This window comes from Magnolia sinica, chromosome 14 (assembly GCF_029962835.1).
Source record: "Magnolia sinica isolate HGM2019 chromosome 14, MsV1, whole genome shotgun sequence".
NCBI lineage: Eukaryota > Viridiplantae > Streptophyta > Magnoliopsida > Magnoliales > Magnoliaceae > Magnolia > Magnolia sinica.
Genome location: NC_080586.1, coordinates 10,897,728 through 10,910,956, shown reverse-complemented (window position 1 = coordinate 10,910,956; position 13,229 = coordinate 10,897,728). Strand labels below are relative to the sequence as shown.

Below are 13,229 nucleotides of genomic sequence, written 5' to 3'. Positions count from 1 at the left end.
CGGCCCACCATAATGTTTATTTTCCATCTAATCTGTTCATAAGGTCACAAATACATGTACGAAGAGGAAAAACAAATTTCATGTTGATCCAAAACTTCAGTGACCTCCAAAAGGGTTTCAATGGTAGACGTTCCCCACTGCTTTTTGCAGTGTGGTCTACTAGATCTGTAGATATGTCTTATTTTTCGTCTCAAGCCTTACAACGAGCTCTCTAAATGGATGGACGGTTTTTGATATAAAACATACCTCATGATGGGACCCACAGAAATTGCTGACGTCAAAATACACCAGCTGTATAGCGTGTGCTACACCAGCCAATCCGTTACCCGACAAGCTATGGCGCACCGTCTTACTTATTCAGTACCCAATTCGAATCCAATGCGAACCAACCGTTCATAAGAACCTGAAATCTAACCCTTGCAGACATTACCGTTTCCTCTATTTCTTGAGCTGTCTTTATCCGCATAAAACTATCTCAACACAAAATACCAAACGCCTATAAATTTAAATTCTCATTTAGCCCAAAACGAATCCAGTCCAGTCCAAAATTCCCAACCATGCGACATGAGCCATCGCCCGACGCCGCTGCAGATGACTCCAGATCGCCCTTCTGCTGGTGGCGATCGGCCGAAGAATTCGACGGCGGCGACAATGTCCGGCTCAAGATCGACGTGTCCAACGTCTCGAACCTTACTCCCAGGATCAAGATCCTCAGGGAATTGGAGCGACTAGCGCTGATCGCGCCCGAAGCACTCTACGATCTCCGCCACAAACTCACCACGTATAAGTCAGGTGATTTCTGGCTGCCGACGGGCGGAATCAAGAAGGAGGAGATGAACATACCGCCGATAATTACAATCTTGTTGGTGGGTTTTATCGGGTCCGGCAAGAGCTCTCTTATAAACATGATGTATAGCGTGCTCGGCCGAGCGGGTCTCATCCCGTTCGCTCAAGCTTCAGGTAAGAAGATAATGTGATCTTTCGAAGGTCTTGAAAGGATATTTCTTGGGTAATTTTCATTTTCATTTTTGTTTTTTTGTTTTTTAGGGAATTCGGTGAATTACAGAAGTAACTTCCTTGAAGAACATAATGTACTGAGGTCGATGCGTAATGGGTTTTGTGTGTTCGACTCGAGAGGTTTGGACCGTGATCGGATGGATGAGAGTCTCGATGGGCTGTGTGAGTGGATGGTGGATGGGATCCGCCATCGCCAGCTGTGTTGGAGGTCAGGCGATGATGATGGATCGAGGGGGGGAGATGGCAGGGTGCTTTCTTCCCTGAAATCGTCGGGGTCTATGTACGCCAAAAGGTGGGTGAATTGCGTGGTGGTGGTGGCGAACGCTGCGGAGATTTATCGAGCTTTGAAGGGTGGGGATTCGGGACCGCTGGAGGCGACAAGGGAGCTCTTCCACTTCCCTCCTATAAGGAGATGCAGTGAGTTTCTTTCTTTTTCTTTTTCTTCTTCTTTGTGGCATTTCGTCGTGCAGTTGATGGTCAGGGTTTGCATATCTTGGTGGGTGTTGTACAGGTTTGGCTGCCGGGGTTGAGCCACGGCTTGGATTGGCTAGACTCGGCTAGTGTAGTCGTCTCCTTGCCCCCGCGAACGTACCAGTCTGAAAAGGACGAGGATTGCGTCCTACCCCCGCCCGTCTCCAGCTGGGAACGGGCAGTAGCTTTAAGTGGCCACCGTGATGCATGGGTCTTATCTACACCGTCCATCCATTTTTCCGTATCATTTTAGGTTATAAGCCTAAAAATGAGGCAGATCAAAGTCTTAAGTGGACCACACCACAAGAAGCAGCAGTGATAGTGATTCTTACCGTTGAAACTTTTCTAGGGCCTACGGTAATGTTTAACGTATTCATAAAGTTACGTATACGGAAAAAACGCAAATATAAGCTCCGTACAAAACTTCTTCGGCCCCAAGAAATTTTCAACGGTAAGGGTTTAATCCCCATTGTGTAGTCCACTTGAGCCTTTGATATGCTCATTTTTAGGCTTATATCCTAAAATAAGCCATACATGACGGTGGCAACTCAAAGCTCGTGCACGTTCTCAGCTGGAGACGGAAGGGCGTAGACGCAATCCGCGTCCATCTCGAAAGACTTCCCGCCCGATTATTTTACAAGCCCACCAGTATTTTTATGCGCGTGAGGGGCCACCATGATGTATGAATTTTATCCACACCGTCCATTAATTTTTCCATATTATTTTAGAGTACCGAAACAAAAATAAGGCAGGTCCAAGTCTCAAGTGGACCACACCACAGGAATCAGCGGTGCTAAAGATGCCAACCATTGAAACTTTTTAGGGTCCACCGTGTTGTTTATTTGCCATCCAAAATTTTGACATGGTCATATGCATCTGAATGAAGTGAAAAAAAAACAGAAGCAAATATTATCTTGATCCAAAACTTATGTGTCTCCGTGAATTTTTAAACGGTAGGAATTTAATCCCCACTTTTTGATCCATTTGAGCCTTGGATCTTCGTTATTTTTTATTCCTAATTGTAAAATGCTACGTGAAAATGGATGGATGGTGTGGATAAAATTCACACGTGAATGGAGTAGATGTGATAAGGATATTACCGTGGGCTGAACATGACGTTTATATGACATCCAAACCGTTCATAGAATTATATCCACTCAGATAAACGGTAGGAACAAATATCACCTTGATAGAAAAATCTATCACTGTTAGGTGTTCAATCCCTTCTGTTTCGTGGGATATGGCTCATATGAGTTTTGGATCTGCGTTATTTTTAGAATTTTGTACTCTTCTTATCTTTCAAAACATATGGACGGAGTGGATTTATCACGCCCTTCTATAGAGGCCCAGTACAGCTCTGGGCAATCCGAGACTGCATAACTGGTAAGCGGATTGCCTGGTAACTCAACACACTGTGATTTGATTGTTGATTGGGTCACATGCCATATGGTTAGAGATGATTTGATTGTTGACTGGGTCATGCCATATGGTTAGAGATGGGCCAGGTTCAGTTCCTACTATAAACATGCTCTGCGTGAGCCTCTTACCTGACAACGGCACCTAGCCCAATTGAGTTTTCATATCATCAAGCAGTCGTAGTCTAGTCCTTACTCATGCCTTAGTAGTAGACTCACACGACTTTCAAGGTTAGGTCATGGTTCCGATACACATTGGGGGTGAAAAGCCACTATGGGTGTGTGTATATTGGGTGTGAATGCGTGTGTTAAAAAAACACACACCATGATGGGACCCACATAGCCTCAACACCGCCGGCTGGGTGGTGTTGGGTTCATCATCCAATACGCTACCATTGAATCAGCTTGTTGGTGTTGGCCCCCAAGATTTTTTCTATGGTAAGAGTTCAATCATAACTGATTCCAGTGATGTGGTCCACTTGGGTTTTGGATCTAATTTTTGGGCTCATGCCTTAAAATAAGCTGACAAAATGGATGGACAGCATGGATAATTAAGACACGTACATCCATTCAATTCGAGTCTTCCTTTGCCGCGTGTACAGTGGAGATGGGTTTATCGTATTACGATGGAGACAGCCATCTCATCGTTTCGGTGGACAATTGATATTCTGATGGCACACGACGTTTGATACTCAGGCGCTTACAATATTTTTACAACAGCCATCCATTAGCTCAAACCAAACTGACAAAATTGTGGGACCAACTATCACTAAATCACAGTCACAAAATCAGATTTATCAATCAATCCTAACTTCTAATTCGTGGACACGTGTTTGTTGAAGTAGCACCGTTGGAGGTTTATCACTTTAACTGTCCAATAAATGTCCAAGTCAGCTGATCAAATAAGCCTAATTTTGTATCCATGATAAGTCTAAACAGGGTCCCACAATGTCGGAGCTTAATTTGATTACTTGTATTCCACTTAAGCAATGTCTAAGTGGTTTATTATAAATACCTGCGTATCATCCATCACACTGCCAGAGTATCAAGTTTTTTTTTTTTCTCAAAAGAAAGTTTTATATGAGAAATGAACAATAGAGATAATGCAATTGGGCCCCCCAGCGGCACCCACCCACATTATGATGGTTGATTGGAAGTAGCCCATCGCATTAATCTACTTTTCTTGTCTTATTAGTCAAGATCTACTACCCCATTTAATAAAAATAACTTACATGGTTAGTTACACGTGATAGGTCTTTCACTGGCTTTGCTGAATGGGTCCCACTGTCCACTACCAAACTATTCTCGTGACAGGCCGAAACAAACAGGCCTGAGCCCAGCACGTGACGAGCCTGGCCATTCGCTTTCGTGCAATAAGTGATTGTTCATTCGGTGTGTCCATATCCATGATATACGACAAAAATGCCCCTGAAACCCTAAACGGGCCGGTCTTGGCTGGGCTCAGGTCAGGCTGGTGCGATCTTAGACGTAGAAGGAGCCTGGCCCAATTAATACAAGGTCTCGACCCATCCTCTGGCTGAACCGGGCCAGGCCCAAATTACAATGGGCCAGCCCCCGGGTACTACCCATATACAATGTAGGTGGGTCCCCAGGGCATGTTCATCCACAACTATGGCCTAAAAAGTTTCCATATTTCATGTGCGTGTGGCATATAAAACTTAACAATCGGTTGGCCCCACCGAGAGGATCACCTAGTATAAAATATCAGCCACATTCACTCGTCAGGTGGGCCACAGGGTAGAAGCATATATACCTTTTGGCACGCCTGATGAGTGGTTGTGCTGATTTTTGCACGAGTTGATCTTTATAATGGGGACAACCTATTAAATGAAGTGGATGCAGCACACACATGATAGGTTTGAAGTTTTCTACCCGGTAGATGGTTGCCCATCGTCCAACTAGTTTGGATGTAATTATTTATCCGAGTCAAATAGACATGTTTAATGCTACAATAAGCCTCTTCTCCAAACCGGAGAAATGTGGGTTTCGGCCTGCAAAACCGAAAAACCGCACCCCGAACACACTTTTATAGCGTACAACCCTGACTTCTGTGCTGTTACAATTTATCCCCTGAAAACTGTTAATAATTTACTGCCTGAAAAACTATTTACAATTTAGCGCCTAAAAACTGTATCTTTTCAAAAAACCTTCCAAAAAAAGAAAATGGTGAAGAAGAAGAAGATGGAGAAGAGATTGTTGGAAATTGTGAATTCGGATTGACCCAAAGATGGGTTTATATAGAATCACAAGAGATGCTTAAGGCCCTTTTCATAAAAAGACATCTTCTTCCATGGTGACTTTTCATTAATGGTGGTGTCTTTCCAACAATGGCATCCCTCCATTTCAAATTCAAAAGATGCTCCCTTTACCAAGAGGCATCACCATTCACACTAACAATTACCAAAGCTACAACCCTTCTTTTCAAATTTTCTTTTCTTCTTATTTTGAAAAAACCCAACAATTCCCCATTATTTTTCAAAATACAGAGGTTAGGGTATGTAAGGAAAATATGTGTATAGGAGAAGGTATCTTATGGACTTGAACTTTCACTTAGTGTAAACAAATCAAAGTTGAATCAGAATCCTTAATGACTATAGTCTTGAACTAAGTATTCTATATGACACAACCGGACATGTTACACACACATATATTTCAATTGTCATGTGTTCTAAAATTATAGCGCATTAACGGCCTTGTGCTCTGTCATGGATTCATGAGTTCATGAGAGTAGCCAAAAACTCTCGAACATCAAGAAGTGGCCCCACTTCCAATACTCATATAGGTGAGTCCTTGTGAATGCCCCTGTAACTATAGCACCATTGAAAAAACTCATTAAGAGCAGCTGCTCATCCTTCTTTTTATCATTACAGGTACCTAGCACTATACATACATCCAGGAATGAGACAGATAGAAAACGTACAGTACTGCTTCAGCCACTTCTTGTGAGGTTCTTTGCCCATTGAACTTATTAACTTAGGTTGAGTTTCCTTCATCCGGTGTCTGTGAAATTGGCTTAAGTCTCATTCCTCTTGATGTTTTACTGACAACTTCCCTTGCCAGTCCCTTGGTGAACGGGTCTGCTAGATTTTGGATAGATCATACGTATTGTATTGTTATAATACCGTCACCAAGTAGTTGTTGCACAAAACTATGTCTTAGACTAATATGTCTTGATTTTACATTATAAGTCTTGTTATATACCTTTGATAGTGTCGCTTCACTATCACAATAGATAGAGACCAGTGGTAAAGGCCTTATCAATAATGGTATTTCTAATAACAGATTTTTTAACCATTTTACCTCTTTACTACTAGCTGTCAAAGCTATGAATTTAGATTCCATGGTAGAGTGAGATATGCAAGTTTGCTTCTTGGATCCCCAAGAAATGGCAGCTCCTCCAAGTGTAAAAATTCATCCACTAGTAGACTTGGATTCATTAAAATCAGTGACCCAACTTGCATCACTATACTTTTCAAGTACACTAAGATAACCAGAAAAATGTAAACCATAGTTAATAGTTTTTCTCAAGTATCTGAGTATTCTAGAAACAACATTCAAATGATCTAAACTTGGATTACTTGTAAATCTACTCAATTTACCTACTACAAAAGCAATATCAGGTCGAGTAGAAATCATGACGTACATAAAACTGTCAATCACCTTGGAATACTCTAACTGAGATACACTATGACCTTCATTTTTAATTAACTTGATATTAGAATCAAAAGGAGTAGAAATTAGGTTCTTATCATAGTGATCAAATTTTTTGAGTATCTTTTCAATATAATGTGATTAAGATAGAGTTATACCATCATTATTTTTTAATAGCTTGATACCTAAAATCACATTAGCTTCATCTATATCTTTCATGTAAAAACTAGATGATAAGAATCTTTTAGTGTTATTTATAACTTCTAAACATATACCAAAGATTAGCATATCATCTACATAGAGACATATAATTACTTCTTTATTATTAGAGAATTTTGAATATACACATTTATCAGATTCATTAATTTTAAAGCCGTATGAGGTGACCATTTTATCGAATTTTTCATGCCATTGCTTAGGTACTTGTTTAAGTCCATATATCGATTTAATCAATTTACACTTTATTTTCCTGTCATGGAATTATAAAACCTTCTAGTTGCTCCATATAAACCTCTTCATCAATGTCACCATTTAGAAAAACTGTCTTTACATCCATCTGATAGATTTCTAACTTATGAATGGATGCTAGAGCAACAAAAACTCGGATAGTAGATATTCTTGCTATTAGAGCATAGGTATCGAAAAAATCAATACCTTCTTTTTATGTAAATCATCTAGCCACTAATATAGCCTTAAACCTTTCTGTAGTTCCATCTGTTCTTTATTTTCTTTTGAAAATCTATTTACAGCTTAAGTCCATATATCGATTTAATCAATTTACACACTTTATTTTCCTGTCCTGAAATTATAAAACATTCTAGTTGCTCCATATAAACCTCTTCATCAACGTCACCATTTAGAAAAACTGTCTTTACATTCATTTGATAGATTTCTAACTTATGAATGGATGTTAGAGCAACTAAAACTCGGATAGTAGATATTCTTGCTACTAGAGCATTGGTATCGAAAAAATCAATACATTCTTTTTATGTAAATCATCTAGCCACTAATATAGCCTTAAACCTTTCTGTAGTTCCATCTGGTCTTTATTTTCTTTTGAAAATCTATTTACAGCTTATTGGTTTTGATCTTGGGGGTAAATCCACAAGTTTCCATGTTCCATTTTGTAATATATAATCCATCTAATCGTTTATAGCTTCCTTCCAAAAGGAAGCATTTTGAGATTTAAGTGCATCATCTATTATTACTGGATCATTTTTTATGTTACAAACCAACAAGGTTTCTTTTTATTATGTTATCTTTATCCCCTTCTATTAGCAGAAGGTAGAAGTAGGGTCCGAAAAATGTACCTTTTCTGATTTTCTTGGTCCTTTTAGGTTCTATGTCCTCTTTATCGAGACTGCTGATATCTTGATCAGGTATTTGAGAACTACCGCTTGTACTAAGATCTTGAGGTCTTGTCTCTTTTCTAGTTATAGAAGAGAATGAGTTTTCATAAAACTCAACATCTCTAGATTCTATTATAGTGTTTATCGGGATCGTATGATTAGACTCTACAACTAGAAACCTATAAGTCTTACTATTTTGTGTATATCATATGAAAATACACTCAAGAGATTTCAACCCTATGTTGGGCCTTTTAGGATCAGTAAGCCTAATTAAGGCTCTACAACCCCATACTTTAAAGTATAAGAAGTTAGGAATCCTATTCTTCCATAGTTCATATAGAGTCTTACAAGTCTTAAAGTGAGGTCTCCTATTAAAGATATGATAGGCAGTCAATAGGGATTCTCCCCAAAATCCTGAACTTAAACCCGCATTGTTGAGCATAAAGTTTACCATGTCCATGGGAGACCTGTTTTTCCGTTTTCCTATCCCATTTTGTTAGAGTGAATATGGAGATGTAATTTGGTGAATTATACCATGAGTTTTACAAAACTCCGAGAATTCTAAGAATAGATATTCTCCTCCCCTGTTCGACCTTAGAATTTTAATCTTTTGGTCTAATTGATTCTCAATTTTTGTCTTGTATATCTTGAATTTTTGTAGAGCTTCATCTTCATTCTTCAATAGGTATACTAAGGTATAACGGGAGAAATCATATATAAAGGTTATGAAGTACCTTTTTCCCCCTCTTGTTATTAAACTACTCATTTCACATATGTCACTAAGAACTAGGTTTAGGAGTTGCGATTCTCGTTCTACCTTTGGAAACGGTTTTCTAGTTATTTTATATTGTACACAAATACTATATTTGTCATTAGATTTTATATACTTAGAAATTAGATTAAGATTAGATATATTATCTATTTTACGATAACTAATATGTCCTAATCTAGCATGTTAAACATCATGTGAATCAAACATATAAACAGAAGAAGAATTTTTCATTTATAAGGTTCAATTTAAACATTCTATTGGATACATAGCCCTTCTCTACATATACTCCATTTTTAGATACAATTAATTTATCAGATTCAAATAGGAGTTTAAATCCAAACTTAGTCAGTAGACTAGTTGATATAAGATTTCTCCTAATATCCAGTATATGTAGAATATCGTTCAAAGTAAGGACTTTTTCAGAAGTTAGATTAAGATGTACCTTCCCTTTTCCTACAACCTTGCATATGGAGGCATTCTCCATATATAGTTCTTGATTATCCCCCACTAATTCGTAGGAATTGAACATGTTGTAATTTTTACAAACATTTTTGCTAACGCCAGAATCTACCTACCTTTCAACATATTAACTTCAGAGACGACAGTTGCCAGATTCATGTCTTCCGTCATATTGACTTGCCGCTTCTTTTCTTGCATTTTCTTTTCGTATTTTTAACAGTCTTTCTTAAAGTGATCAGATATTTTGCAAAAGAAGTATAGACCCTTCTTGGATATATTCTTTTTGAACCATTAGTTATTAGGTTTGAGCCTATCATCTTTCTTAAAAGGTAACTTCTCTAATTCCTCATTTACACTGTTCTTGACTATATTAGTATTACTTAGGGCATCTTGTTGTTCTTCATTTTTGTCACGGAGCCTAAATTCTTCTTCTATTCGAAGAAATGTTAGGAGGTCCTCCAAGGACATTTTTTCTTTTTTCTGTTTCAATGATTTTCTAGTATCCTTCTATTTAGGTGGAAGTTTAGCAATAATAGTGGATACTTAGAAAGATTCGTCAAGATTAATGCCATTAACAATAATCTGTTGAATGATGACCTGTAACTTATGTTCTTAATCAAGGATATATTTTTCATCCAACATTTTGAATTCTAAAAACTGACTTACTAAGAATTTTTTATTGCCTTCATCCTCTGATGTATATTTGGTGAGCAGCGTCTGCCACAAATCCTCAGCAGTCTTCTTTTGACAGTAAACAGCGTATAACGAATCAGAAAGAGCGTTGAAGATATGACCTTTGCATAGGTGGTCGTTACGCTCCCAACTTTGTCTCTTTTAAATTTGTTCTAATATATCATCGTCAGATGGTGGTGAAGGAGAATCTTGAGTGAGCACATAATCCAACTTGAGTGATGTGAGGAAGAGATGGACCCTTGATTGCCATCGAAGAAAATTTGAGCCGTCGAACAAAGTTAGGATGACTTATAGAAGAGGCTATAATATCGCCTTAAATTTATTTTTTTAGGCGGAAAAATAGAAAATGAATTACTTAAAGATAGGCTTAAGGCGCGTTACGATGTCACTATTTTTAAGGTGATATTCGCACCCTACTGGTGATTAAACCAATTTCCAAGAGGGTTACAGCAAATCTACCTCCAAGATACAATAAGCCTCTTCTCCAAGACCGGAGAAATGTGAGTTTCGGCCTGCAAAATCGAAAAACCACACCCCGAATACACTTTTACAACGTACAATCTTGACTTTTGTGCTGTTATAATTTACCCCTTGAAAACTGTTTGTAATTTACTGCCTGAAAAACTATTTGTAATTTAGCGTCTGAAAACTATATCTTTCCAAAAAACCTTCCAAAAACGAAAATGGTGAAGAAGAAGAAGATGGAGAAGAGATTGTTGGAAATTGTGAATTCGGATTGACCTAAAAATGGGTTTATATAGAATCACAAGAGCTGCTTAAGGCCCTTTTTATGAAAAGACATCTTCTTCCATGATGTCTTTTCATCAATGGTGGTGTCTTTCCAACTATGACATCCCTCCATTTCTAATTCAAAAGATGCTCCCTTTACCAAGAGGCATTACCATTCACACCAACAATCACCAAAGCCACAACTCTTCTTTTCCAATTTTCTTTTCTTTTTATTTTGAAAAAACCCAATACTGTATGCGAACCGAGTTAGCTCAATTAGCTCGCTCGATTTGACTTGACTTAAAGATGCTCAGTTCGAAACTGGGTTTGAGCCAAGTCGAGCTGGCTGGAAATAATATCGAGCAGAGTTTGAGCTTGACTGAGCTCAACTCAACTCGGATTGAATCGACTTGGTGACTTGGTTATTTTGATATTGATGTTGCTTGCCAAGTGTTTGATGAAATGACTCAATGAAGCGTTGTTGTTGTTGTTGTTGTTGTCTTTTTTTTCTTTTTTTTTTTTCTTTTTTTTTTTTTTTCGGGTTAGCTCGTTAGTACACACGCATGTCAGTACACACACTCCATGTTAGCCACCCCCACTAGGGATCGATACCAAGATCTCAAGTGTTGAAACGAGATATCTCCACTCAGTCTACCAGTTGAGCTATGGATCCGGGTGTATGAAGCGTTGTTTTGTGTGCATACATTCTCCACAGGATGCTGTTGTTATAAAATTGTTTTGTGTGCATACATTCTCCACAGGATGCTAGTGGCCATGAAGGAATGAAAATGAAATAAATCACTACAAAAAAAAATAAACTTCACGTTATAAAATTGTCCTCAAATCATGACTTCCATGTTGCCCACCGAATGAAATACATGTATGCTGTTGTTATTGTTTTGTATTATGTGAAAATTTGAAATTACGCTGTGTGTGTTTGAGAAAATGCCGCATAGGCTCGAACTACCCCCAGTCCACCTGAAATTTGGATCTGCCTGATTTTTGGGCTCATACCCTAAATGAGCTGGCAAAATGGATGGACGGCGTGGATAAAAACACATACATCATGGTGGTCCCACAGATCTTTGCTACCAGATTGCCGGCTGGTGCTGGGGTCACTCGCCAAACCGCTTCCCCATGTGGGGTTTTTTTTTTTTGGGTGGCCCTGATTGAATTCATATAAATATGCGGTGCACGGCATGTGCAGATGAGAATCCCATCCTGATCTTGACACATGGTGACGAGCTATCGACTGAAGAGAGATTAGAGGCTCGGGCGAAGATCTGTGAATTCCTTGGTGTTTCAGAGACGACGGGCGCCTACGATGTGGTCTGCCTGACCGAACATGGAATCCTAGCCGTTGAGTCGGACCCAGTTACGGCATACACGCTAACAGAAGCGATATACAGGGCATTGCTCTTCTCGGATAGGAGTCACTCCCCAAAGAAGAGCATGAAGGACTGGGCCCTAGTTTGTGTTTCATGGGCCATGTGCTTCATCTCAGCTTTCTTTGCTTTTCTTGCTAACTGCTTTTCCAATCTTGGAAAGAAGGCAGACAGGTTTAAAAGATGAAAGTCCATGACATTGCTTTTGTACATTTTAGTTTAGCGGTGTAAAACTAGCACGCTTGTGTGTTGTATTGAGGTGTGTTTCTTTTTATTGAGAAAAACTTTGATACTCTGCTAAAGTGAGGTAGATGATACGCAGACACTTAGAAATCATCTTGAAATTGCATACGTGGCATAAATTTAATTTAAATTAATGTTTCCAAACTAAGAGTTTTAGTTTAGATGGATCATGAACAAAAAGTTAACATTATATTGGTGTGCATTGTTTGGACAGTTAAAACTGAAATGCATTTGATGGTCCTATTTCAACAAAAAATTTAAGAAATCTGATTTTGGGTCTGTAAATTAGTGACATGAGGTCCACATATTAGTGGGTTTAGTTTGAGTTAATGGATATTACCTGTATTATTTATGGGTGGCTGCGTATCAAGGTTCATATGCTGCTAGAGTAGCAAATAGCTCCACTTTGGTTTTTTATGCACCACTACACGTGGCTGCGTGTGGTGCTCATCGAGTTGTGGATCAGGTGGGTCCCACTGTGTTAGATGATCTGGCCGGTTAACTCATCAGGTGGGCCACGTGTATGTCCTGAATGTGGGCTGTAGGTATTTTGTTTGAAGTGTGGATAGTTTGTGCCGCCCAAATGATGGCTTGACTGGCCTGATTTTCGCCTGGGTCATGTATGACGCGGGACCCACCTGATGAACGGATCGGATGTTCACCGCTTGTGCTGCGTGCGCGTGGAGGGAAGCGACTGTGCTCAGCAAAAGCCCTGACTTCTTTTTGAACAATTTGCTATATTTACATGGAGACGTTATGGTTGGGGTAGCAAGTTGGGGGTGGCTCCTAAATCCGACAGCTAGCGCTCCTTTGAAGGTTGTGTGAGGTACCTGACCTCTCTCTCCAGCCCTAACCGTACAGTTGACATGCATGTTCCTCGATCAAATCGTCCAAATCATGGACTTCCTTACGTATGGGTATGCACTTAACAGATGACTCAAAATGATTAGTTGCAGTATGTAAGCTATCCAATTTGAACAAACACATGCACGTCCAAGAAGGTTAGAATCATGATCCCATGATG

General features: G+C 39.2%; 1 protein-coding gene across 1 annotated transcript; it reads left to right on the top strand.

The window, feature by feature from the left end:
- The first annotated feature begins 354 nt into the window (after window positions 1-354).
- Window positions 355-12,257, top strand: LOC131225528 (uncharacterized). The gene is made up of 3 exons (XM_058221069.1): window positions 355-960; window positions 1,048-1,434; window positions 11,785-12,257. The coding sequence occupies exons 1-3, from the start codon at window positions 558-560 to the stop codon at window positions 12,147-12,149; spliced, it is 1,155 nt and encodes a 384-aa protein (XP_058077052.1). The 5' UTR covers window positions 355-557; the 3' UTR covers window positions 12,150-12,257.
- Window positions 12,258-13,229: the final 972 nt, after the last annotated feature.

What these genes read in the sequence shown, in the direction of transcription:
- LOC131225528 (XM_058221069.1), top strand. Translation starts at nt 558, where the DNA reads ATGCGACATGAGCCATCGCCCGACGCCGCTGCAGATGACTCCAGATCG. An exon ending in CCCGTTCGCTCAAGCTTCAG is followed by an intron (nt 961 to 1,047) that starts GTAAGAAGATAA and finishes TTTGTTTTTTAG; the next exon opens with GGAATTCGGTGAATTACAGA. An exon ending in CCCTCCTATAAGGAGATGCA is followed by an intron (nt 1,435 to 11,784) that starts GTGAGTTTCTTT and finishes CGGCATGTGCAG; the next exon opens with ATGAGAATCCCATCCTGATC.